This window comes from Sciurus carolinensis, chromosome 5 (genome assembly GCF_902686445.1).
Source record: "Sciurus carolinensis chromosome 5, mSciCar1.2, whole genome shotgun sequence".
In the NCBI taxonomy this organism is placed as follows: Eukaryota; Metazoa; Chordata; class Mammalia; order Rodentia; family Sciuridae; genus Sciurus; species Sciurus carolinensis.
This window is the reverse complement of record NC_062217.1, coordinates 2,596,161-2,623,762: the sequence shown is the minus strand read 5'-3', so window position 1 is coordinate 2,623,762 and position 27,602 is coordinate 2,596,161. Positions and strand designations below refer to the sequence as shown.

At 52.4% G+C, this 27,602-nt stretch overlaps 1 protein-coding gene across 1 annotated transcript; it reads right to left on the bottom strand.

Moving 5' to 3' along the window:
- Positions 1-857: 857 nt before the first annotated feature.
- On the bottom strand, positions 858-27,602 carry Rab20 (RAB20, member RAS oncogene family). The gene is made up of 2 exons (XM_047554622.1): positions 26,966-27,602; positions 858-1,868 (listed from the first exon to the last, which is right to left on the bottom strand). The coding sequence occupies exons 1-2, from the start codon at positions 27,135-27,137 to the stop codon at positions 1,336-1,338; spliced, it is 705 nt and encodes a 234-aa protein (XP_047410578.1). The 5' UTR covers positions 27,138-27,602; the 3' UTR covers positions 858-1,335.

The window sequence follows — 27,602 nt, the reverse complement described above, 5'->3', positions numbered from 1 at the left end:
CTGGACCCCAGGATCCATTGCACAGACAAGGCTCAGCGGCAGGCCTCTGTCACACGCAGGGCTGCAGGGCATTGCCTCACAACAACAGTCTTCACCACACACCTGGAAGACACTTGCTTCGCAGGAGCAGATGAACCAAGCCTGCAGCAGCCCAGCAACCAGACCACAGGCCTTCAACAAAGTCAGCAAACAGCCAGGTGCGGTGGCTCACCCTTGTCATCCTAGTGGCTCTGGAGGCTGAGGCAGGAGGATAGCAAGTTCAAAGTCAGCCTCAGCAACAGCAAGGCCCTAAGCAACTCAGTGAGACCCTACCTCTAAATAAAATACAAAATAGGGCTGGGATGTGCTCAGTGGCCAAGAGCCCCTGAGTTCAATCCCCAGTACAATCCCCCTGAAAAATTAGCAAATGCCCTCCCCATAGAAAACAAGACCACTGCCATGTACCTTGCAGTCCCCAATGGCCTCTGCCCCACTTTGCCTCACTCTCAATTAAATTCCTAAGAAAACAGAAATTGCCCTCTATGACTCCTCTGTCAGAAGCTTCTAGATCAAGAGCATCCAACACCACCCACAGCAGAACTGCAAATGTGGTTCTGTGGCAGTCGGGAGCAAGGGGCCCAAAGAGACCTGAGCAGGACCAGAGCCAAGAGCCTGGCTACCACCACTAGAATGCAGGCCATGGAGACAGCGGGGCAGGCGGGCCAGTCTGAATAGTCTGGAATCAGTATGAACTTGATGTAGCTTTAAAGAAAAAAAGAAGCCAGCCAGGTCACGCCCATCGCCCCAGGACCTTCCCTAGCAAGCAGCCCCTGAGGTTCACATGAAATCCAAATCAGTAAGTCTCCACACCAAGGTTGTCCCCCAAATCCTCTTTAATAAAATGTGTAGCCCACACTGTTTCCACCAATATAAAAGACATTCTTGATTTTGTATAAATTAAGTGTGGAGAATCATTATCACAATGTGTCAAGATAAGTACCAAATGGGAGGATCACAAAGGAATCACAGTGAAAGTTCCAGAACAACAGAAAGCATAAAGCTGCACAACATGGCCGTGGCGGGTGCAGGGCAGGTCACAGGTGGGGCCAGACCTGAGAATGGGAGTCACACTGCAGGCGGAGACCAGGGACAGAGGCAGCAGCAAGGCAGCATCAGTGTCCTGACTTGCTTCCGTGGAGCGTTCCTGCCCCCACCTGAGGCTCCTGTGCAGGCAGATCTGCACCAGTAACTAGCAGCCCTCCCCGCGTGCTGTGCTATACAGCCATTCCCTGATTTTCTCTGCCCCAGCCAGCTTCCCACAAGCACAGACCAAGGGTCAGGAAGGCCTTCTGCAGGTCAGGCACAGCACCCAGATCTGGTCCGTTTGGTGGGCTTACAGCTGGTTATATCCACAGTCTGCGACGGCCCCTCAGCCCTCTGCTGTAAGATCATCGGCACCACCATGTCAAACAAGGTTTCAAACAGGAGGTCCACGTTGTACCCCGTTTTGGCGCTGGTCTCGAAGCACATCTGCTCAGCAGCCGGCACATCCTTCTCATCCAACATCTTGTACTTCAGGATCTTTTTGTAAAGGGCCACTGCATCCTCCAGCTGCACCTGCTTGGGCACCCTGGGGGCGGCACAGCCACCCCCAGCCTTGCTGGGGTTATGCCCCTCCTCCTGCCCACTCTCTGCAGCCCCCTCCCCAGTGAGGTCCACTTTGTTCCCCACGATGGCAAACAGGCAGTCTTTGCTGGCCGTGTCCGTCAGGCCCAGGAACCTGTCCTCCAGCTCCACCAGGCTCTGCGGGTGGTTCACATCGTAGGTGAGGATGACGGCGGCTGCGCCCCGGCAGTACATGGAGCCCAAGCCGTGGAACTGCTCTCGCCCTGGGGGAAGAGAGGGGAAGACATCTCAGCATGTACCCACCTGCAGTGCTGCACGCGAGCTCCTCCACCCCACAGATGTGGCAGGAGCTGGAAGGGGCCAGAAAAAGGAGGTGGCCAACCAGGACCCCAGGTGCAGGTAGAAGCCAGCCCAAGAGCCCAGGTGACAGACAGGGTCCCCGCTGACAGCTGAAGCTGACCCAGGAGCCCAGGCCTCTGGAATTCTAAAGGAAGCTGTTTGAACAATGCTACCTGCATGGTCTCGATTCTTGGTATCATGGTCTGTGCCAGGTTCCCAAGTGGCACCGAGTAAGACTGTTGCTGAGGAAATTCTGTGACCTCTGCCTGCAGCATGAGCATGTGGAGAACACCATGAGGCCACTCTCCAAGGCGGGAGCAAACCCGGGTCCAAACAGGCATCCCTGGGACAGGTTCACACTCACGTCACGCAAGGGAAGCCCAGCAGGTAGGGCCATGCCACCCACAGCTCACTGGGTATCCCTGGGTCCTTGGAGTGTTTGCTTCACCACGGGGACACGCTCTAAGGAAGCCACCATGCAGGATGCTCATGTCCTCCTGTAAACACTGGCAGTGAACTCAGAAGAGGTCACAAGGCTCCTTCCCGCTCATGGAAGTAACTGGCGCTCCACTCCCGTGATGGTTGCCGCAGACTCCTCCCCACAGTCATGGTCGTCACCTCTAAAATCACAATAGCCGCTGGACCTGACCATCAGGTTAACAGTGAAACACATAGGAACATGCTTTTCTTTATCCCCCCTTCCTGAGAGAACTGGGGAGAGGCAAGTTGGACCAGGAGCCCAGCTGGGCTTGGCAGGAGCTGGAGTTGTGTGCCCTTAGGCAGGTCTGGAAGCCAAAATGCGGGGTCCCTCAGGGTCCCGGGCTGCCTCCCTCTTTAGGAAGAGCCAGCCTGGACAGATCTGTGTAGTTTGGGGCAAGTGGTGTCACTCTGGAATCCAGCACCCAAAGAGCAACGTTCCTCCCCTGAGCTCACCTCCCAGATCAGTTTGAGACAGGCAACTTATCACAGGCTTCAGGTCAAGTTATGCTGGACACCGCCAGGCAGAAACAGCGGCTGTCCGATTTGGTGTCTGTTCCCCCATGATGGAAGACAACGACCAAGACCTATAGAAACTGACAACTGTAGACGTTTAAAAAAGGACATGCCAGGTACTGTGGCACATGCCTCCAAGCCCAGCTGAGACAAGAAGGTCACAAGTTTGAGGCCAGCCTCAGCAACTTAGTGAGGCACTCAGAAACTCAGCAAGTCCCGTCTCAAAACGAAAAGTACAAGCCGGGGATGTGGCTCAGTGGTAGAGTGCCCCTGGGTTCAATCCCCGGTAAGTAATAAACGAAAAGAAGTGAAAGAGATGCTTCCCCACGGCTACCGTAAGCCAGGACTTCTTTCAGACACACTAACCCAGGATCATGAGGTTTCCAAAAGCGAAAAATGTCATCAGCTCCTACCACCAGATTTCACAAGCGAGCAACTAAGGAACAGAGAGCAGGGACATTCCACTGACCCTGGAAGAATTTTTTTCAAGTCTCTGTTACATAGTTCATTTGGGACAAATAGTTCATTTAGGCATAGTATAATGCCTATGCCTAAAATAGTTTTCCATTCGCCTTTAAAAAAAAATGAAATCACTATACAAAAAAAAAAAAAAATTCAGAGCAACTACAGAAAGAACAGAATAACCCCAAATGCCAGCCAGCACAGGGCATATATAGGGACTGCTACTCAACTCACGTAATCTGTTAATCACTCCTCCATCAGTAGATAGCCTAAATGCAGTTACCAAGCTAAAGAATTTACAAGCCAGTTTTCATGCCTGAAATTCTTAAATACTGCTTTAGATGTAATCTACAGCTTTTAGGATTGCTAAGGGAATAAATACTTGGGCTGCTTTCAGGTGTCTTGAGCTAGCTGGTTCTGGCAACATGGGGCAAATCTGTAACAGGACAGGCTAGTCTACGGAAGCACTGTGCTGAACTTACTGCTGAATGGATGTCAGTGGGAACCCTGCTTGGCATTTCAAGCATGAGAAGCAATGAAGATAAACTGGTAAGTCACCAAGACTTGACCTGACACACTTAGCTTTGCCAAATTTGCAGTACATTTGAAGCCAAGCCTCCTAATAAGTTTTCCAGTGCTCTGTGAAGGCAGGCTGAGCTAAAAAGTCAGGCACCAGCTGCTCACCAGCTAAGAACAGCCCCTCACTTCTCCCGACATCAACTTCCTTTCTGCAAGGATGAGCTTGAACTAGCAGTTGGCGAGTCCCTCCTCATGTAACAGATCCTCTCTCTCTTGCCCTCTTTTCCAGACCTGGGTCCCTTAAACACCCATTCTGAGGCCAAAGCTCTAGGAATCCCAGTCGTTTCTTTCACCTGGACTTCCCTGGGGAACTAACTGTCTCATGGGCCAACTCTGAAGAATCTCAAGTTGGTTCAAGCTCAGCCAAACAGTGAGCTAAGGAGCCAGGTCAGTGGAGCAAGGCTGGCAAGGGGGGCACAGCCACTGGCCCAGGGCCCCACTGGAAGTGCAGCCTGTGATTGCCCCAAGTCCCAGGATCAGTACTCCACCTGTTCAGGAAGCACTTCCAGAATGACCTGTTCAGCCTTATGCCACCAGTGCAGCCCTGTACATTGACCGTCCCGGGGGAAGGACCGCCGGAATCTGCAACAGTGCTCCAGTTTCTGACCAAAGCTGCTGGAGAGACTACGTACCCACCTGCAGCAAGACTGACCTGGAAGCTCACCAGGGCCCAGAGCAGCCGCAAAGGGGCCAGCAGGCAGGCCCACTGGCCTACCCAGCCCAAGGTCTGGTTTTCAGATCACAGGTCTTAAAACACAGTTGTGCCCAGCACCCAAAAAAAAAAAAAAAAATACAGTTGAGTGAACTCCATCCAACGTGCGTGGAAGTCTGTCCAGGCACGAGGAGGAGCTGGGAACCGAGCACCACTTCGTCATCCTGGCAGGAAGGAACTGTTCATCTCTGCGGTCACTTCCCTCTATCAGGTACAGGAAATGCAGGTCAGTGACAGAGCAACCTGGTCAGCAGCGGGCCCTCCAGGTTTATTAGACTCAGTTTCCTAGCAGCCACAGGGTGGGCCTCCCCTTCCCTCATTCACAGAAGCAGAGACCAAGGCACAGGATAGAGCGGGCAGTTGGTCATACACAGGAGGGATGGAGCCCAGGCAGGAACATTGGCTCCAGGCAACCCAGGAGTCGGGTCCAACCACCCTCGAAACAGGAGGGAGGTTCTTGGAGTGGCTCGTTCTGACAGGAGGAAAACCTGTGCCTGGTGGGCTTTCTTCCAGGAACACGGGCAGTAGTAGTGAGCGGCCATAAAGCTGGAAGTTCCAAAATGCAGGCAAGGCCACCCTGGAGGTGGCGCAGGCAGGCGTCCTAAAGAGCCGGATTCCAGAGAAGTCTAGAGTCAAGCCCCCCAGCACGAGCCTGGGAAGTCACTGTGTCATCAGGAGCCTCCATTTCCCACAGCACCTGCCAAGTGGCTGGGAAACTGAATTGAGTCACACAGCAGACTGCTTCAACTGTGCCTGAGTTAGACTCCTCCCCAACCAGACAGACTCCCCTGTCCGTGGTCTCATCAGTACGTTTAAAATGGTCTCCATGGACGCAACACCCCTAGGAATATTTATAAGAAGAGATGATTAAACCTTTTAGTGCAAGAGGAAGAAAGGGGCCACTTGTCCCCCCAGGTTCAGGAAACAGCTGGGCTTCCCGGGCCCTTGCTAGGCACAGCCGCTGCTCTCCAACAGGTAGAGAGTGAGGAGCCAGTGGGGTGATGGTTCTCGGTGCCACTCACAGGCTGTTCTGTGGGACTCCTTGCTCTAGAGCATCTCTAGATGAACAGCCAATCGGCCACCACTGATGCCTGTGACAGTTTACGGCACACATCAACTCAGCCTGGCCGTGGGCCAGTGGTTTGTCCAATGGTGTGTGGATGCTGCTGGGATGCATTTTGTAGAGGGACCACACGCTGGGACTGACTGAAGCCCAGACCTCCACAACACGGTGGCCACATACAATCTGCGGCAGGCCTGGGTGCAAGGCTGAGGTCGCAGGAGGAGGAACTCGGCCCCGAAAGAACACGAGTCCTGTCTGCACCGATCAACGCCCCACTGGTCTGTCTCTCTGGCGAAGCCTGCCTGCCTAACACTCTTAGAGTGACCTGTTCATTTCTTAGGACAGGTACCCTGCTGTCCTACCCAGTCCAAGGCTGCCCACTGAGGCCCCATTCCCTCCACAAAGAGGCACAGCATGCTTTCAAGGACAGCCTGGGGCCCACAGGTCCTTTTCCAGGATGAGGACATAGATGGTCCAGTGTATCACCCTGGTCATGTGTCCAGGGAGAGGAGGAACAGCAAGAAAAGGGGCTTTTTAGAAAACTGAAAGTACCACTTTGACTTTGTTGAGGGTGCCTTTCAGTCTCCGCTGTCCAGGCTGGTTCTTTCCAAATGCAGATACAATGAAGGAAATCCCCTGCCACCAGCTTCCTAGCTTGCTGCAGGCTTCGGGGTAAGGTGAACTGCAGACTGGACATTCCTTCCAGGCTCAAGGCCACCCTGACGGGTTTCCAGTGCCAGGAAGGCTGTGGCTCTTGGGAGTGCAGGGGGCATCTCTCGTGGGGGTGGAGAAGGCAGCAAGGAGTTTCAATTCCAAATTCTTCCTGGTTTTGAAGTGACCGCCTCTTTCTCTTCTATTCTTAATGTTTTTCCCATAAGAGGAAATTCCCATAGCCTTCTACCTTTCTGCACAGCTGCACAAGAATCCCAAAAGGTGTGTCCATCCCCGAACCCGGGAATGGGGTCTCATTTGGAAAAGCTGTCTTTAGAGATACAATTCAAGTTAGAATTCAGAGGAGAGCTTTCTGAACTGCCCTGTGGGCTCTACATCCAATCACCAGAGTCCTTAGAAGAGATGTACACAAGAGACACACCTGGAGGCAGAGACGGGGCCCTCCGAAGCCAGGAGAGAGGCCTGGGACACACGCTCCTGCCCTAGAGCCTTCAGCTGACACCTGGCTCAGCCTGTGCGGAGGGACAGACCCTGGTAGTATTTCACCACAGCAGCTGCAGGAATCTAACACCTTCTAAGCCTTCCGCAACCTGAGCCTGAGCCTCCAAGGTCAGCAGCCACCACCCAGGTGGTGGATCTCCCAGGACCTCTGAAACACAGGTCCCCCCTCACAGGCAGGCAGGTCACTTGAATCCCTGGGGGCATTGCTGGACAACAAGCTCCCCAGGCATCAGGCACATGGTCAGGTGAGAACCACCTCCGTCCCAGCCCTGCTTCAGTAGTTACCCACCTGACGGTTCCTAGGGCACATCCAGCCAAGCACCATCAGGCCATCAAAACCAGCCTCTTCCCCAACCCTGTCTGCACTCAGAATTGGCTCAGAGGCCCCTGAGCATCCTTGGCCTCCTCCCTCACCCCTGACAGCCTTCCCAGGTTAATCTGTCTCACCCTTGGCATTCGACCCTGAGTCCCCCCCGAGACCAGGGCGACAGTCAGGTGGTAACATACCTCCTCATGGCCGATCAGTCCCATGACCTGCAGATCAATCATACTGAAACATCTACACTTCACCTACGTCACCATGACCCTGCCCTGAGGCCAATGGCAACATCTGGCCGGCGTCTGAAACCCACCATTGCCCCCCCTCCAGACTAGCCTTCCATGCCCCTGAACAACCCTCTACAGCCACCCCTCCATGTGGCCATGATCTCACCAAAATGCTCAGCTCTTTCCAGGTCCCCGTAACGCCCAGGACCCAGCCCACATCACCACTTCTCTGACAACATCACCCTGGCTCGCTCTTCCTGCGTGTGGCCACTCAGGAATTCGCTCACCCACAGAGAGCGAGCAGGCCCGCGGCTGCACAAAGCACACCCCGTGCTATTGTTCATTGGTTCCCGTCACTGTTAAAGACGGACCTAATCCCCAGGCACAGTGGCACACACCTGCCATCCCAGTGACTTGGAGGCTGAGGCAGGAGGATCTCAAGTTCCAGGTCAGCCTGGGAAACTTAGTGAGCCCCTGCTTCAAAAATAAAATAAGCAAGAGCTGGGCTATGGGTGTAGCTCAGTGGTACAGCACCCTTGGGTTCAACTCCCAGTATTTACAAAAAGAAAAAGGAAAAAAAAAAACCCTCCAAGCTCTTTGAAAAGCACATGACAATGTGACAATGTGCATGAAATGGTGCCTCCCTGTCATCGCCAGCTGACCAGAAAGTCCAAAAAACATGAAATAGGCCCACCTGTGATTCAAGTTCTCTGATAGCCACATTTTAAAGTCTGAGAGATGACACAGATTTCAATATATTTTTTTCAACAAAGTCAAAATATCGTCACTTCACTATCCAGTCCACACAAAACTACAGAGACAAGGGCTGGGTGTGGCAGAGGGGCAGAGCACTCGCCTAGCATGAGCAACGCCCTGGGTTCCAACCCCAGCACCACAAGATAAATAAGTAAATAAAGCTACCAAGCTGGCCTTTTGGTACGAACACTTCTGAGTCAGGTGTACCTCTCATGCTAGGGCCCAACCCCAATGGACGTGGCCACGTCTCCAGTGTTCCAGCCTCACGTGCTCAGTGGCTATGTGTAGGCAGGGTCCCTGTGACCAAGTCTTCTGAGGCAAGAGCCACAGGCAGCATGTCCACCCCGAGCATCAAGCACAATCCTCAGGACACATGGACACTCGAGAACCACTCGTGATGGGCGTGAAGAAGACAGGAAGTCGCAGAGGCAAACAGCTAACACAGGCGGGGTCGGAGCTCACGGGCTTCAGCTCCTCTGGCCCTCGCCATCCAGGAAGCCTCCATCTTCCCAGTCTCACCTACAGGCCGAGGCCCAGCGTCCAGTCTTCTGAATTTGATTTCCCACCTTCCCGCCTGCCCAGGGCCTCATTGCCCAGTCCTGCCACAAACCATCTAGGGCAGCCGGTTACCTTTAGTGGGTGGCCACAGAAGGCAGTCCTGCACCCAGTGTGGACCTTCCAGCATCGCTGTGCGCTGCCCTTGGCCCCAGGCAGGGAAGCGGCACCCAGGACGCAGAGGCTGCCAAGTCTTCCCACACAGGCCTGGCTTCCACTTCTCTCCTTAAAGATGAGCCAGCTTACCGGGAAGCATCAGCTCATGTCTCAAAAATGAGATGCTTACCTCGTGCCCGCTGTTACAGGGTGGGCTGAATCCCTCAGAGGGCTCCATTCGAGTCCTAATCCCCACGCCTGTGAATGGGACCTTAGTTGGAAACAGGATCCTTAATTGAATGTGAGGGTGTCCTTATGAGACGTGCAGATGACATGGACGGACATGCAGGAGGATGGGGTGGGTGCAGGAGGAGCTGCCTGAAACAGGTGGATCAAAGTGGTGGACCCACAAGCCCAGGACTGTGGCATCTACCAGAAGCGGGAGAAGGAGGTCTCCCGGATCCTTCAGAGGAGTGAGGCCTGCCTGCCAGCACAGGGCCTCAGACCTCCAGCCTCCAGACTGCAAGAGGCTGTGTCCTGGTGAGCCACCCATTCTGCTCCGCTTTGTTACCTAGGCAACGCACGCTCCCTGGCACAGCCGAAGCCACAGAGCCACGGCCCCCACCTCCCCAATGGGGACCAAACCCAGGAGCTGAAGAGGAATCAAGACTTCCCTTGCCCTCTGTCCCCGTGATGTGCAGGGGTCAGACAGGCAAGGGAGTTCTGCTTCCTCCCCAGCCACACCCCTTCTCCCCTCTGAAAGCAGGAGGAACAGCCAGTCGGTCATGAACTTCGGCAAACCACAGTAAAGGAGAAGTCGATAAGGATGTTCAGATGACACTGAACTTGCGTAACCAAACCCACGTGCCCTCTCCCAAGCCAAAGCTGGCAAAGTCGCCTGCTTCCTGAGCGCAAGTCACCGATCAGGAAGTCTCCCCAGGGCAGGGATGGCTAACACTGCCTCAATTCACAGTTTGTAACTCAACCCGAGTAAGGAGTGACCTTCGCTCTCTAATCTGATCTACACAGTAAGGAACAAATCACCCCAGCCCAGCTTTTGTCCTCCTTGAGAAATACAGAAGGAAGAGGCGGTAACCAGAGAAAGAGGCATTCAAGAAAGACCAGCACGTTATCCAGCAGAGGAGTGGACGGGCTGCCTCTGCAGAGGGGAAGCACCACAGACAGGAAGAGCCACTGGCCTGTGGACAAAGAGCTCAAAGGTGGCCGACGGTCACTCAGATGTAGAGTCACGTCTTCACCAAGCTCCAGGGACAGTGCCAGGTTCTGTTCTGGACGTGTGATATTCCGGTTCTTAAAGGGCGTGCAGGGAGCAGTAGTAACCTTGAGACAGTGAACACCACGGCCCTCATCCATCCAGCTGCTGCTCCACGTTCATGTGGGGCTGGGTCATCCCAGCAACCCCTGCCCTGGTGAGAAGCTGACACAGACATGCAAAGGCCACGGTCACACAGGCCACAGTCACACAGTGCACAGTGATAAGAGCCACAGTCACATGGGCAGCGAAGGGCAGGTCAGCCACCAGAGTCCAGGGTCCCTGCTCTTTGCCACCCCTTGTGCTCTCGGCCTCGGGTCTGTGATGAGCTGGGGAAGAGGGGGCTAGATAAAGGAAGCCAGGACCTCAGACTCTAAAGAAAGACAGCGGACCCAGCAGATCTGGGGGGCTGAGAAGCACGGCCAGTGCCTGCGTGCAGCCCCGCTGGCCACGGCTCCCCAGCACCAGCCTCTTCCCCGGGCAGAGGACAGGGCCCTGCTGAGCTGCCCACTGTTCCCAGAGACCATCACTGTGTGTGCAGGTGCCAGTGCCCCACCACTCCTTGTGGCCTTCTCAGTCCCAGGGCAGGAACTGCCCTGCTCATAGGTGAAGATCCCGGGCCCTTTCCACCATCCCTGGCTCGGTAGCAGCCCCAGGACAGCCACCTGTGACCATATAGGAAACACTGGATGGACCCCACACCCAGCTGTGCCAGAAGGACTACATGCCAGTGTCAGACAGCTGGACCTCAACAGCTAGGAGGGGAAAAGGAGAAAACCCACCTGAGACAGTGAGGCTTCTTTCTGCCAGAAGAAAGAACTAAACCTGCAAGACAAATCAATCGATCGCACTGAGAGAAGAAGTGACTAGCAGAACATTTTCGAATAAGCTAATAGTTCAAACCCAGTAAGCTCATGATTGCCCACACCGACTGTTCCTTGGATTCTCTTCTGAGCAGTCTGTGGTCACTCATGGGCATGAGACATGGCTGTTTTTGATGACAAAGGACAGCTAGCTGTTCTCTCCTGGAGGAAGCCCAAGTGTTCCTGCTGGAGACGAAATGAGAATCAGCACGGCCGGGCTCAGCTGATGACTCCCTAGAGACTGTGCTACCTGGATCAGTGGGCACACACGTGACTACGGTCATCCCAGCCCAACCTGTAAAATCAGAGTTTTCCTTTTCAAAAGAGAATATAGACCCCAAAATATTGCCAAGTAACAAAAAATGCACTATACAGAAGAGAGGCTGGGTGTTCTAGGAAAACCAGCTCATGTTTACATCCAAACACAGTGAGATACTGACAACAGTGTATTTTCACCCAAGCCAGCATGCGTCATTTCTGTCGCTTCCGTCTGATAATTTGAGGGATAAAAACTAAACACGTGTCACATCCACCCGACTCGTGTTATCACCCTAATGACCAATTGCACGCTTATCCCAGAACTGACTCAATGACGGGGCTTCTGAGAAAAGTGGCAAGGTGGTTACATAATAAAAACGAGCTCAGTTTTCAAATCACTGTGAATTTTTCAGGCATGAATTTACTAAAAAAAATTCCATAATAAAACAAATAACTCAAAGAGAAGTTCTTTAAAAGCCTAATATCAAGAAAAGAGAGGCAAATCCAAAAATACACTTACATAACATACTTAGCTTTAAAAACAAAAACTCCCACATACCAGCATATTAATGAGCCAGTCTCCTCACCTTCAGTAGATACTGTGCTGTTTTGTGATAATTCATTTTAGAATGAGCTTATCAAGTAAATACTTAGTCATTTGCTAAAGCCTCTTTTTATTAAAGCAGGAAACTCAACCATTTCTGTTTTAAAGCAAGTCTTAACTTGTTCCAAAGCCAAGACTGAACTGCAAATACCCCATTAAAAAACACTTTAAATCTAAAAAGGGTTTTCTTGAAATACTATCAACTGGAACACTGCATGGAGCAGCCCAGGGTGCAACGCCTTTGCTGTACAGAGAGTAAGGCCTTCATCCCTCTCCACTGTGCAAATGCTCTGAGAGACACATGACAGGGAACAAACACTTCCTGTTGGTTCTGCCCCCAGGTAAGTGTGTCAAACCCTTTCTTAACGATTCTAAGGAAACAGGACTTTGCAGATATTTATGCTGTCCGGTCATCTCTTGCTTCCACTCTGGGTGTGTTCTAATAAAGCACCCCTTCAAGGACCGTGCCCAAGGACAAACATCGTGGGACTAGAAATGGCTGCTGAGGATGCTGGGAGTCACCTGGACACTCTCCAATCACCTGCAATCGAGTCTTCTCTAAGAACTTAGTTTATCAAATTGAAATGTAACAGCATTATGATGCAAAGTAAAATTTTAAAACAATTACCTAAAATTGTCAAAAACATTGGCATAGAAAGTAGAACAGCAGGTGCCGGGGCAGAGGAGGAAGATGAGTGTTTAATGGGGATGGGTTTCAGCTCGGGAAGATGAAAAGTTCTTCACAGGTCATCACATGAATATATTAAGGCCACTGAACTGTGTACTTAAAATGGCCAAAATTGTAAATTTTGTTAAATATATATATTAAACCACAATTCAAAAACTCCATAATGTGTGCAGCCAGCACCCATGAAGAACTCCCAGAAGCTCAAATGGCCTGATCCCGCTCTAGATAATCGGCTTATTTCCACAGGGCTGCAGCAAGCCTGGCGCAGCCCCCTGCCCACCTGCCGTGTGCACTGCCCAGTGATCTGGTTAAAACGCCAGCTCTGATTTGGCTCCCGCCGCCGCCACCCACAGACCTCACTTAGAGCAATAGACTTCAAAGCAGCAAGCAGTCCGGGTGCTGCTCAGCGACAGCGAGGAGCGGCAGTATTAACAGGACTAACTGATGAAACCAACAGGTGAGCCTCTGGCCCTCTCCACAGGTAACAGGTACAGAGCAGCCCCAGGTGCCCTAGCCACAGAAAGCCAGGGGGACAACACCTGTCAGGGGTCAGAGGCTGCACCCTCAACTGCTGGGGCCTAAGGCTTGGTGGTCACTAACCAGAGTTAATCAGGTTTTAAATTAGCTAGGTTTGGAATGTGCTTTTGCAATTGTTACAGAAAATGTGCCCGGTTAAGTAAACAGTGGGTCAACGAGTGTTAATAAATGAGAACAAAATATCCTCGAACGATCCAGAAACTGATCAACTCAGACACAATATAAATGCAAACGCTGACCTGCTACTTAGCACAACACAGGGATGGGCAAGGCTCACCACTGTCCCCTTTGAGAACCCAAGACCCCCGCCTGGAGTTCCAGGCTGCACAAACTGGGTGGAATTCAAGCTTCCTCTAGGACAACAGCCAGGTTGGAAAGAACACCACTGGAATCTCAGTGCTGGCATCAGTCCCTGGGCAGAGCCCAGGTCTGCCTCAGTGTCCTCACCCGCCAGCCCGGGTCCCCTTGGAATGGCCCAGAGCTCACTGATAGTTCACTCGAGTGCCGGGTAGGTGTACACACACACCTGTTCCATTTCACCCTCCCCCCATTAGTGTGCATATTCACAGATCTTGAAGCAGAGATCCAAAGGGCTCGCTCATCTGCTTAAGAACCGGGCAGGGCTCCTGGCTGGCTATGACGATAGTGGTGTGATTACAGACTAAATAGGGAGTGGCCAAACAATAGAGTCTTAGGAGTTTTAGTCAGAATACGGATCCTCCCCATTTTCTTAAGGTTTATTTGAAAGATAAAAATTGCACGTTTAAGGTGTACAGCACATTTTGCATACACTGTGAAATGATCACCACTACCAAGCTGAACAACAAACATCTCAGGTACAGTGTGTGTGAGCATTTAAGATCCACCTGCTTCGTGAATTTCAAATACACAAGACTGGACTGTGAGCAACAGTCACCATGCTGTACACTGATCTCCATAACGTTTGTGCCCTGCGTGACTGAAACCTGGGAAATCTGATTCCCCACCCCTGTGCCCGGAAGCTGCCATCTACTGATTCTGTGTGACCAATTTTCTCAGAGCCGTGCGAGGCCTGCAGCCACTGCCTTCCGGCCACTGGCTCATCTAACCTGTGTCCTCAGGTGGGACCTCAACGGCAATGCCAAGGACACCCAGTAGGGAAAGGACGGGCTACATCGGGTTCCTGGTGTGTCCGGGTATCAGCCCCTGGACGGGTGGCTCGCAGGCATCTTGCTCTGTGGAGTGTTTCCTTTGTTGGGCAGGCTTTTAGTTTGATGTAATCTCATTGGTCTATTTTTTCTTTTATAATCACATCCAAAAAAAAAATCATTCCCCAAATCAACACAGAAGCTTTTCCCTTAAGTTTTCGTCTAGCCGGTTAGGTTCAGGGCTGCTGTGTCTGATTCATTTTGAGCTATGTTTGCATGTGGTCTGGGGAAGGGTCACCTGGCCTCTGCACGTGTCATCCAGCTTTCCCAACACCACTGGCTGAAAGGCCTGTCCTCTCCCTACTGTGTGCTCCTGGCACCGTGGTCAAATACCCACTCACCACGAACGCGTGGATTTGTTTCTGGATTCTGTCAGTGCGCCTGGTTCCAGGCAGGGACCATGCTGTTCTGGTTCCTCGAGCCCCACGTGATTCTGAGATCGGACAGTATGGAGTCTCCCACTTTACTCTTCTTGATCTAGATTCTGTGTCTTTCGGTTTCTATATGAATTTTAGAATTTTAATTTTTGCGTGTAAAAATGTCATTGAAACTGAATCTGTAGGTCACTTCAAGAAGTACAGGCATTTTAGCAAGGTTGAGTCTTCCAACCCACGGACACGGGACATTGCCCCACCTAGTTGAGTCTTTTTCAATTTCTTTCACCAGTGTTTTAGGTTTACAGATCATCCACCTCCTTGGCTAAATTTACCCCTCGGTATTTGTTTCTGGTGGTACTATAAATGGGATCTCTGTCTTCCATTTCTTTTTCAGAGAGTTTGTGTTATCATTTGAAAAGCAAATGATTCTTGTATGATGATTTTGTATCCTGACACTTAGCTAAATTTGCTTATTAGGTCTAAATGGTGCTTTGGTGGAGAATTTAGAGTTGCTCTCTGCGTGTAAACTCACGTCATCTAGAAATGGAGGCAACCTTTCCACCCTGGATACCTTTGCTTTTTCAATTGCTCTGGCTAGGACTACGAGTAGCATGCTAAACAAAAGTGGCGAGAGCGGCACCTTGTCCTGACGCCGATCTGCGGGGAGCCGCCAGCTTCTCCCCCTGCATGTTGGGTGCCGTGTGTTCGAGTGTTACGCCTGTGGTGTATCTGTCCCTCCCATACCTAGTTTGTGGAGAGGTTTTCTGTTGTTATTCTGTTTGAGAGAGGGTGTCTCACTACCTTGTGCAGGCTGGACTTGAACTGTGGGGCTGAAGCACTTCTCCAACCTCAGCCTTCTGAGCAGCCGGGACTTCAGGCACATGCCACATGTTGAAAGTTCTTATCATGAAACCATGTTAAATCTTCTCAAATGCTTTTTCTGCACCTACTGAGATGACATCTGGTTCAGTCCCTCATCCTAATGAAGTGATGCATCTCCTAACTGATGTACCTGTTGAGCCCTCCCTGTCCCCAGCAGGAAGTGATGCATCTCCTAACTGATGTACCTGTTGAGCCCTCCCTGTTCCCCAGCAGGAAGTGATGCGTCTCCTTACTGATGTACCTGTTGAGCCCTCCCTGTCCCCCGCAGGACAACCCACTTGATAGTGACAAAGCGATGCTCTTCTTTAGCTGGGCAGTTTGCTGTGTTTGAGGATTTTTGCATCGACGTTCATCAGCAATATTGGTCTGTAATGTTCTTTCCTTGTGGTTTATTTTTCTGGTTTGGGTATTAGGAAAATGCTGGCCTCTTAAAAAGAGTTTGGAAGTATTCCTTCCCCTTCAATACCTGAAGAGTTTGAAGGATTAGTGTTAAATTCTTTGTATTTTAGAATTTACCAGTGAAACCATCAGGGCCTGGGCTCTTCTCTGTTGGGAAGTTTCTAATTATTAATTCAATCTTTTATCATCAGTATGTTCAGATTTTCTGTGTCTTCATGATTCAGTCTTGGTAGGTTGTGTTCCTAAGAATTTATACATTTAAGTTAGCCTATCTGTTAGCTTACAAGTGTGGCAGTTTATGTTCTTAGTACTTTTGTGGTATCAGCTGTAATGTCTCCCCTTACACTTATTTGCATTTTTCCCCCCTTGGTCTGACTAAAGGTCAGTCAATTTTGTCTGTAACTTCAGGCTCAGCTTGTTCTGCCTTTTCTAGTTCCTCAAGGTATAAAAGGTAGGTTGTTTACTTGCAAGCTCTCATTTTTAATGTGGGTATTTATACCTGTAAACTTCCCTCTTAGAACTGAGAATCCTATAAATGTCAGCCTGCTGTTTGCATTTTCATTTGTCTCGAGTTTTTGGTTTTGTTTTTTCTTTGTGCATTCGGAGGGAGGCGCTTACTGTCTGCACATACGGGCTTTGGTTAGGAAAGCGCCTCACCCGCCATTCTGGGTGGCCTGCCGCTGGATGCCCAACCCCAGAGTCTATGGATCTGCCTGGAGCCTGAATGCACAGGGCCAGCCAGGCAGTCAGATGCGCCCGGGGCCAGTGGGGCAGGCGATATGGGTAACTGGCAAGTGTCTTTCCTGTGGGCTCTGGGGCACCTTTTCTGACTTCTGTGCCCGCTCAAGTGCTGCACTCTCTCAGGTATCCCTTAGCTCCACAGTAAACGCCGCCTCCTCGCTCCCACGATGTGATGGCGCCTTCACATTCATGACAGAGCACAGCACAGAGGTGTGAAGTGCACGCCTTCTGGGAGTACAAAGAGCCAAGTGCGTTTTCACGCACCAGCCTGGCTCGCTCCGAGACAGCCGGGGTGCCATCATTCATCACCTGCGGGCGCTGCAGTGCTTTTTCAGTTCGCCAGGCACTGAGAAGACGCGCTGTAGTTCGTAGTCATGATGCTGTGGACGTGAACAGGAAGGCTGAGCATCACTTTAGTGCTGTCGCTTCTGGGAAGGGTGGGGCGAGCCTGGTGATCAAGAGCATAGGCCCTGGGGCAGTCTGCCCGGCTCATGCCCCAGCTGGACACCCTGGCTTCCTGCCAACTCCAGGACACAACCTTGCTGCTGTAACCTGGGGGCCTGAGAGGACTGAATGAGCGCAGGGGCCAGCGGGCAGGAACAGCCTCCAGCCCACACAAATGCCCTGGAAGCACAGCGACATGTGGCCAAAGCCTGAGATGGAGCCCGAGTCTCCAGGGTGCAGGGCTGGTGGACCCTGAAGGATCTCGTGAGCCCACGGGCTGCCTTGAGAGCGAATCAACCCACGTAAGCAGCACTGCAGACACCCACTCTTCACATCGAACATTTCCTTTCAAATATAGGTAAACATTTCAGATGTACTCTGAAGCCAACAACAACAAAAGCTTTTTATGAGGTGTGAGGCTACTACAAGAGCAACTATTTAGGTCTATGAATGCTGTTAATAAAATTAAGAACTTCCCAAAATAGAGAAACTGATCCAAAAATTCAAAACATTAACTAGGTGACCTCAGAATGATACACTCTTTGTGATCCAACAGTGTGTTAATTTTCAATAATGTAAGGCAGGGTAACTGGTAACCCATAATGCTAGCCTGTGAGCATTACCCAGTGCGGCCTTGCATTATGCAAAGCACACCTCAAGGGTTGTAGTTCATGTTGACCTATTTAATTCCACTTAGGCCATGAGTTTTTAAGAAAACACCCTACCTGGAAATTTTTCATGTCTTAAGATTTTAGACAAAATTCTAATAGCCATTGAGTATTTGGTAAAAATGTGTGATAAGTGTGATAAGTACATCCTAACTTTCAGAAATAAAGGAAAAAGCAAATGTATAGCAGCTTCTCCTGTTTCCTGGTAATGATGGATTTGATTCCAGAATTTATGTGTATAAACATGCACATTTATTAATTATTAGAAGAGAAAGGCTAGAAGAGTGACTGAGAAAGGAGTTCTCTGAGACCCGAATCAGGATGTCCCTGGCTGCTACAGGGCTTCCAAGCTATAAAAGCTTAGGTTCTAAGGAAGCTATGTTGTTCTTCAAAACAGTCCCTAAACACGTCTGAATGTTTGCGGCTTAAATTCCAAAGAATTTGGCATAGAAACTTTTTTTTTTTAAATACACGAACTGCTAGGAGTCTCCTTATAACAAAGAAAAATGCAACTGCTATTTCCATGGTGGGTAAAGGAAAAGAGGACTTGGGGAAGGTGGGCCAGTTCCCTGGAGGCTGCTCCTTGCTGCTACCTGATAGTCCCAGACTCCAACTCCCACCAGAAGCCGTTTTGCCAATAAAGATAGGCGCATCTGAGAAAGAAAGGTCTTTTGTTACTCTTCAAAAACAACCTCTTCCCACCAGCCAGTCCTCCAGCCATGAGAGGAATTCCCACCAACTGCAGCCTCAGGGAGCGGGGGATACACTGTAGCAGCCGACTGGCAGCTCTCCCTGCAGGCCAGGCTGTCCTCTCTACACAGGGGTCTTTGGGAATTTATGGAAACAAAGTGGCCATGCAACAATGGGGAGTTGAATAAATATCAGAAACCACTGGAGAAGACCCATCTCAACTCCTCACCCTCTGTCAAAAAGCAGGGAATTCACAGACTGATAAACTGCAAGTTCTCTAAGAGGGGCCATTCAAATCAAAAGTTGTACATATGAAGCCAATCGGCTATTATTCTAGAAACATCCACCATTCCCCAGTGCCTACCTCCTTTCTCATTGAGGCTGCCAGGAAGCAACGGGTGGCTCTGCCGTCTATTGGTTGGCTTTCTGTTGGCCTGATGCAGGTCTGTGTGTGCACTGCCCCCAGGTGGGCCAAGCTCCATCCCAGCCTTGCCCCGAGGGGGTGTTGGAAGGGCGGGGTGAGGGCACTCTGCAGAGCCCACCAGCACAGTGCTCAGAAAAACGGGTCTAACAAAAGGACCTCAAGCAACCTGGGCTCCCAACATGGGGCCCAAGGCAATGGGAGGAGCCCTGTGGTCTGCCTGCCCTTCACCTTTAAGGGCCTCCCAATGTCGGTTTTGCACATAAAGCAAGTTTCTAGCTGTGATTAGTGAAGAGAAAGTACATCTTTTCCACCTTCCCAGAAGCAGAAGTCCTGGTGTGTTGTTCTTCACCTTTAAACAGGTGTTTAAGGATTGAACTCCCAAGAAACCAAGTGTCTAAAGCCTTTCCTTATGGACATACATAATAAGTACCACCAACCAGTATTTCCTCACCACACACACTGGCCCAGGAGCTGCATTAACAGGGGGGTTTTCAGAGTCAGTACATCATCCAGAAAATACAACTGCCAGCTTCAGTCTCTGATTGCTTTCACTACCTTCATACAGCAAAATCCAGTTTAAAACATCTTAGAAAAAATGTTAGACTCTACAGAGAACATGAACGTGACTAACGCACTAGGAGCTCATAAAGCAGAGGAAAGACTAAGGGACGGTGATGAAGGGCAGCCTGCGGAGTGGGCAGCCTGGGGAGTGGGCACGAGGCCCCCCAGCCTGCTGGGGGAGGACCATTCCCTCTGCTGCACAGGTGAGGAGCCCTCCAAGAAGGAGCGACGCTGAAAGATGGGAAAGATCCACGCAGGGCTCTGCCTCCGAGGGAGGAGGGCAGGGTCCCAGGCCCCAGAGAAGGCCCTCCGCACCACAGCATGAGGGGCATGGGAGTGGAGGCCTGGCGGAAGCCACCTGGGCCCATGGGCATGGACGGCTAGACCCTGACAATCTGCCATTTACCGTGGGCTTGTGTTGGGGGGGTAAAGAGGTGAGGGGCAACCTGAGGCTGAGATCCTGAATCCTCTACGCCCCCAGGGGACTTCAAGACAAAACATCTCCCGGAGGCTTTTGCTGTGGTTCAGGTGACTGTTTACAAGCACAGGTGACCTTAATCAGCCCTGTTCCTCCTGGACCTCCCCCCGACTCATGACCCTTAAGCAGCTCCCCCAGCCAGGGTTCCAGGGAGTCCGACACACGGTGGGCTGGGGACCAAGCCTCCCACACAGGAGCTGTTCACGGGCCTCCCCTGGATTCCGAAACCTCACAGAGGTGTGGCTGCCACCACTCCTGCTGAACCAAGGCACTCGAGTTTCTTCCGCCTCTCTCCACTCACACGCATGAAGCCACAGGCTTGGTCAACGAGGAGAGGAACTTTCCCAGGAGGCCCCGCACCCCAAAGGTGCCCAAGTCCCAGTAGAGGAGACACAGGCCCCTTCCCAGCAGAGGGTCTGCAGGATGAACGTCTAGACCCAAACCCAGTCTGGAATGTTCTCCAAATCCTCTCCGTAGGAGCTGTTAATTTTAAACCCAGGCCCTGACCCTCACTCCAGGCAGGCTCGGTAAGCACACAGTACACACGTGCTGTGTGGAGTTCAAGTGAAACAAGGGTTCCCACCAACACCAAAGGCAAACTTCCAGAAGTTTCTGTTCCTAACGTCTTTAGAGAAGTGTTTTCTCCTTCACATGACCTAACCCAGAGTCAGCAAGTTTTCTGCCAAGGGCTGGTTGTAAAGATGTTTGGCCTTCTGAGCTACACAGTCTCTGCTCTGGCCATGTGAAGCTACCACCATGTCCCATAAGTGCATGGATGTGGCCCAGGGCCAATAAAGCTTTGCTCACAAGGGAGGCAGGCTCTGCCGGTGCCCTGCTCAACAGGAAGAGGACACAATCTACCAGGTGGTCTTCCTACACGCCAATAGCAGCTGCTAGGCTGAGTGCCACCATGTCAAGACCTCAAATATCTCAGAAGCCGCATCTAGAGTAAGGAGCTGGCTTAAGTCCACATCCCTCTGCCCCTCACTCCACATTTTCTGAGGACTGTCTATCCACTCTGCACCCATCTCTCAGGGCTCTTCTGAAATGTGTGAGGGCAGGAGTGTTGGAAGTATCCACTATCAGCACCCCTCTGGGGTCCCTGTCGAGAAGAGCCACTGCCAGGCTCAGTCACACATTGCCGCTGATTCCACTATTGACACGTCACAATTGGGCACACATCCCCGATTCACTCCCCAACCCAGAAGCAGCTCCCGTGGGGTTGAGGCTGAGGAATGGGGTGCTCGGGCTTCGGACCCACCAGTGCCTCTCCTGTGGCATGTTCACCTGTGCACCCCCTGTCACCCTGCACAGACCTGCCCTGGAACACACAGCCCTTCACAGGATGCCAAGGCCACTGAGCAAACTGCACAGGCCCACGCTCCTAACTGTCCCCTCCAGTTACCCAGATTTCCCAACCCAGGAATCATCTACTGGGAGGGACCAAAGTTGTTCACGTACAAGAAACATCCTAAACCAACGCAAAGAGTGAGAAGTGTCTACCCAAAGCTCCTGTCCATCTCCTGGAGTCAGCATGGGCTCATGGCGGAGACACCCTAGACCCCTGCCCAGCCTCTCCTTACAGACCTTAAGCGGGGGCTGGGAGGGAAGGACCCGTCCCTGTAGGTCTAGACCACTCAACATCCAGCTCCCAACTGCACGGCGGCAGGAAGAGCCAGGTTTTGGTTCTAGCCTGTCACCACGTCACTGTAATTGCAGGAGCACTGGCTCTCCTCAGAAAGACAATTTTCTGATCTGGAGCATGGTCTGGTCAACAGCATGGGGGTGAAGAGAGGACGTGAACGTGAAGCGTGGGTGCGGGGCCGGCGGCGATGCTCACACACGCTGGGCGCGCACAGCTGTGGAGGGAGCTCCATCCCTCACCTGCCCTCCCACAAGACACTCGCTCCGGTCGCTGGAGGGGCAGGAATCAGAACAAGGCGGAAATTCGTCTTCCATGTGACAAGCTTTCAGCATTCTGAAAGCAGTCCTGTGGCTCCAAAGTCACCATTTCACACCAAACAGCCCGGGTTTTCTCAGTCCCTATGTCACAGGGACTCCAGGGCCACCTGTGCCCCAACTCCTCTGGTGCAATGGCCACTCATCACTGTCCTCTGACTACAGGGACAGAGGGCTGTCCATCTCTATTTGACATCTCCACCCATCTCTCTGCTCTTGGGCTTCTCACACCAAGAACACTATTGTCCTTGGGCTCACGTGCAAATTCAGGCTGAGACAGAGAAACTGTCTGCTCAGAGAGGAGTATGGAGGAAAAAGGAAAAACAGCAGTCTTTGTCTTTTGTGGGTCACACCCATCACTGGGCCTCTACCTGATTCCAAGCAGAAGAGGAGTTGAACACCCACGGCCTTCTGGACCTCTGAGGTCCCCGGCACCGGCACTGCCCCTCATGCAGACACTGGTCACTGTACTGCAGCACTTCCCCCTCCAACCTCTCCACTCACTAAGTCACTGGGGGCCCACCTGAGCCTCATGCCCTCTGAAAGGTGCTTTCTGGTGGTTGTTAAGCTTCTGGCCACCCAGGTGCTCACTCACTTAGCAAAGAGGAGCACAGCCCTTCCTCACCGGGCACTGCTCTGAGAACGTCACCACGTGAACTCAGATTCCCAGCAGCACTCGGGCAGATGCCTCAGTCGCCCCTTCTACAGATAAGGTAAAGGAAGCAGAGCACGCTGGCACGGCCGCGAAGCCCACAGAAGGGGTCGGCGAACAGTGACTCCCGAAGAAGGCCCAATCCCTGGGCCCAGGAATGTCGTGCCACAGGGAAGGCGTGAAGGCTGCGGATGAGATTGGCACTGCTGGTCTGTCAGCCTCAAAACAGGCCCTGTCCTGGAAGATGGGTCCGTTTCGTCACGGGGGCCACTTACGCTGGAATGAGGCAGGCAGGAGTGTCAGGACCAGAGCGAGTCCACCCGAGGAAGGCTCCAGTGGCCACCGCTAGCTTTGAGGACGGAGGGGGAAGAAGCCTAGAAATACAGGCAGGCTCCAGAAGCTGGAAAAGAGGAGGCAGATTCCTCCAGAAAGGAAGGCAATCTTATGGCCAGGAGAGACCCACAGATCCATGTGTGGCTCCAACTTTCTGCCTCTAAGTCATACATGTTTTAAGCAACTGCTTTGTTACAGTAGAAAACCAGATTCTACACTGGTAGAGACCGTGGCACTGGGAGTGGGGGGTGGCTGTGACAAGCAGAAGTAACTGAGGACTGGGCAGCAGGCCAAGGCCAGGAGCATCCGAGGTGCCTCGAATGAACATCCGTAGAAATATGGACGTAACAAGTCAGGTGAAGTGGCCACACCTGTGATCCCAGCTCCTCGGAAGCTGAGGCAGGAGGATCACAAGCTTCAGGTCAGCCTGGGCCACTCGGTAAGACTAGGTCTCAAACTCTAATTAAGAAGGTCTGGGGATCCAGCTCAGCGGTGGAGCACTCCTGGGAAGAAAAACAAAGGGAAAGGAAAGGAAGGAAGATGGAGCTTCACGGCTCTGCTGGTGCAGAAGAGGAGCAGGGAGCCCGGCAGAGAGAACCCGCATGCTCCCAGAACCCCTGAGCTGTCCTGCCTAGAGCACGGGTGGAAATACAGAGTTAAAGGGGCTGCTGGTTCTGGCCCACATGAGTGCTGTCATGTTACTGGAAACTGGGAGAAAGGGGACAGAGCGCGGCTCTGCTGACCCTGCAGCCCGGCACCCTGCAGCCATTTGGAGGGCAAACCTGCAGGCCAGGAGTGTTTAGCTGGTGACTCCAGGCAAGCGCTGGGGGTGTGACCCAGCTTCTTTGCTTCTGTTAAAATGTGGAAGAGGGCTGGGCTGTAGCTCAGTGGCAGAGCACTTGCCTAGCATGTATGTTCGATCCTCAGCACCACATAAAAATAAATAAATAAAATAAAGGCATTCTGCCCATCTACAACTACGAACATTTTTTTTTAAAATGTGGAAGAAAGAGGTCGTCGAGAGTGGGACTGTCGATCCAACAGGAAGGGGACTTGATGACTGGGACCACTGTGTCCATCCAGCAGGAAGTATTGGAACGGGGAGGCCGCCCCTGCCGAGATCAGGACCTGGACGTCCCGAGGGCCATTCCTGCCTGTCGCAGTCTGCCCTCTTGCCCCTGATCACTTGCGCCCATTCCAGATGCAAAATCCCAGGATCCCAATTCTCAGCAGCAGCTGCAGAGCCGACCCGGCAGTGAGCAGGGGTGCAAGTGCAGGGACCTGGGCCGAGTTTGGGCTCTTAACCGCTTCCCTGCGCCCCATCTCCAAGGGAAGCCAGGGAGGAACACCGAGTCAGGTGCCACCCCACTCTGGGGCAGTGCCCGAGGAAGGGCACGTAGTGAGGCGTGGCACCAGCCTTCCAGGGGTCCGCAGGGCACACTGCTCACCTTCCTCCTGCCCTGCTGGGTTCCCTTCAAAACAATGATCCCCTGGGAAACTGGATCCTTGACCTCCTTGCCGGCCTTTCCCACAGCGGGACCACGCCTGCCTGTGCAGGTCACTGCTGCAGGGCTTGGGCTAACAGCCGCACATGGCAAAAGCTCAGTTTGTATTTGCTGGTGATGGGCAACATCGGGGTGGACTGTTCTGAGCAAGCCGGTGGCAGAGAAGAGGCCGGGGGATACTCCCTTAGGGCTCCGTCTGCTCTCCGGGCAGCCTCCTTTTGCGTCCCAGATTAATCAAACCACAGGAGAGAAGACCCCACCTGTCTCCCGACCCAGACAAGTGACCAGGGCACAATGGAAGGAGAAGGGCTGGACACGGACAGAACAAGGTCGGAGCACACCCACCTCCCTCAGGCTCTCGGCTCCCCAGCTGTTAGACACCCGGTCGGTCGTTCCTGCCTCTGAAGGAATTCTGTGTCAATGAATAAGATACAGTACTTCATGGGTCAGCAAATGCCCTCTCCCATCTCCTGCTCCGCCCTCTACCCCACCAAGCAGGCTATAAGCGGCCAGGTCCTATACCTTGTGCTTTTGAGAACATGTGCCCAGGGCAAAACAAACTGACCTGTGCATGTTCTTCCTGTCACACACCCTAAGGCCCGAGATATACCTGCACCCACGCCCCACCCCGTTTACTAAAAGCAGCATTAAACTGGTTCATCACCAGCTTGTCCTCCTTCTGCCTCAGACATGAAAATTACACTGAAAACCACAATGTGTGGGATGGAAAGAAATGTTAGGAACTAGAAAAAAAGGAGGAAAAAAAAAAGCAAGACCACTTAAGGCTAGACTTCTGGGTTTTTTGAAATTCTGAAAAAACATGTAATCCTATCTCTTTTCCCTCCAGGTGCTCCATAATATCAGTCACTGAGTAGGCAGGGACAGAGGTGACCTGGGCCACTGTTGACTCTGGACCTTGGTTGCCCTGGGTGTGTGTGTACATGAGGTCAGGAATGTAGAGAAGGACCCCCTCCAATCACTGCTCTGTGGAGCCCATGTGAGCTCACACTTAGGGTTCCAGGAACAGGAGGCAGCCACCAAGACCACCAGGAAATGAGATGCCACCCCCAGGACCTGGCAAGATACCCAGGACACCACATCAGCAGTATTACAAAATACTCTGGTGACTAACGTTCCGGATGCACCACGTCCTTGGCACTGATGAATAAAGTAACCAAAGTGAAACTGCTACTTCATGCCCTCTGACACAGGAGCCCCATTCTGTCACCACAGCTCATGGCCTGTTCTCAGCCTGGGGTCCCTAGTGCCAATCCTGTATATCCTCTTGTACACCAAGGACAGCCAGGAAGTTCCCCCAACCGATAAAAGACACCAAGGGATGAAGCGCTGTCGGAAACTGGCAGACGCATGTTGAGACTCTCATGCCCAAAGCTTGCATTGGTCCTACCGCTGTCCCCAAATGCTCAGCCTGAGGCAGTCAGCTGGGGAAACCCTGCCCTCAGTCTGGGTGGGGTCAGAGCTGGAGAAAAGACTGGAGATGGCCTGTGTTTCCCTGGGTAACAGTTTTCCCAAGACAACTACAAGTAAATTAGTCCATACGTTCACCACCATAAAAACAAAAAAGACACCATCAAAGGCAGCAAGAGGGAGGAGGAAGTGGTGAAGTTCACCAGAGAACTTCATTAATTCAGTTTTAAATAGAGAATTCGCTGTGATCTTGTGTGTTCAGCAGACTGGTGCACCCAAGATAGCAATTTAGAAATTCTGGACAAGACCTTTGGGTATATCACTTTAAAAAGTGCTGACATAAAAGAAGTCAGAACTTCAAAGTTTCAGAGTCCAAAATCTCACACTTGCTGGAAATGTATCATCCGATTCCAAGTTTCTTCACTTTCTCACTTAAAACATCTTGTTCTTTTTCAAGGGAAAAGAAATAAATTCCATTATAACACTATAATCGCCATTGTTATTTCACAAAGTTAAACTGAAAATTTGAATCAGGTCATCTGAGTTGTATTTATGAACAAATCACAAATACTACACACTAAAAATAATTCATTACCTATCTTAAAAATGTTTCTACAGAAAATCATTCCCAGCTCAGAGGATAAATAAATGAAATGCAAAAGACCAGGAGGCTCCAATCCTGTTTCCTGGTCTCCTAACCAAGCACAGCAGGGCCGACGCTCTATGCCTCAGTCTCCTCTTGGGTTAAACGGGGAGGAGAGGGGCTATAACGTCAGGGCTTCTTGTCCCTCAAGGGTGTTGAGCATGGGGCGAGTCTGTATCGGGAGGGCATTTAAACGCTGAAAACAAGCAGCAAGAAGTGCGTCTGGTTATGGCGAGCGGCTGGGCCAGGGAAAGTGGCCCCCAGTTCTCTCGGGTCCAGCGAGCTTTCTCCTAGGGTAGCATGGGCTGTCGCCGGGAATGGCGAACAGGTATTTTCCCCAAGCATCATGGGAGGAGGGGTGAGAACAGAGAAGAGGGCATCTGCCACCCGAGGTCGGGGCCTTGCGCACCGCGGGCACGCTTCCAAGAGGCTGGAGGTCCCGCGTCCCCTGCCCGCTCCGGAGCCCACGTGGCCGGCGGCGCCTGTCCTCACCTGCGGTGTCCCAGATGGAGATGTTGAAGGAGCGCCACTGCTTCAGGTAGAAGGCGCCGCCCACCGTGCTGACCGTGTCGGGGAAGCGCCGCTCCATGTACCTCTGCAGCAGCGAGGTCTTGCCCACGTTCATGTCCCCCAGAAGCACGATCTTCCCGTCGGGCTTCCTCATCTTCCCGCAAGAAGCCCCGCGTCCCTCCCGAGCCCAGCCCGCCGGCGAGCGCAGGACGCAGCGGAGCCAGCCCAGCCTCGGACTGCGGGACCCCGGCCTCACGGGGACCTCCCCCAGTGGCCACGCAGGAGCGCAAAAGAGGAAGCGCGTCCCGGCGCACGTGGGGTGCCGGCCGCCCGCGCCCCACCCGGCGGGGGCTCTTCCGTCTCCACGCCCGGAGGCCGCGCCCTCGGAGCTCAGGAAGAACTGCAGGACCCGAGCTCCAGCCTGGGTGCTCCGGGCGGAAGATGAAAGTTCCGGAAGCGCCCTCGCGCCCGCTCCTGCACCCGGCGCCTCGGTGGAGAGGACCGGGGCTGTGCCGAGCCGAGCGGCCCCGGAGCCGCGGGGAGGACGCCCGCCCGCCCGCCGCTTGCGCTTTGAGCCGCCGGCCTCCTGTCCCGCCCCAGCCTTCTCCCAGCTTGGTTG

Bases quoted from the DNA above. Each gene is read 5' to 3' on its own strand.
- Rab20 (XM_047554622.1), bottom strand. From the start codon at position 27,137: ATGAGGAAGCCCGACGGGAAGATCGTGCTTCTGGGGGACATGAACGTG. The intron at 1,869-26,965 runs GTGAGGACAGGC...CTCTTCCCCCAG, and splicing joins CTCCATCTGGGACACCGCAG to GGCGAGAGCAGTTCCACGGC.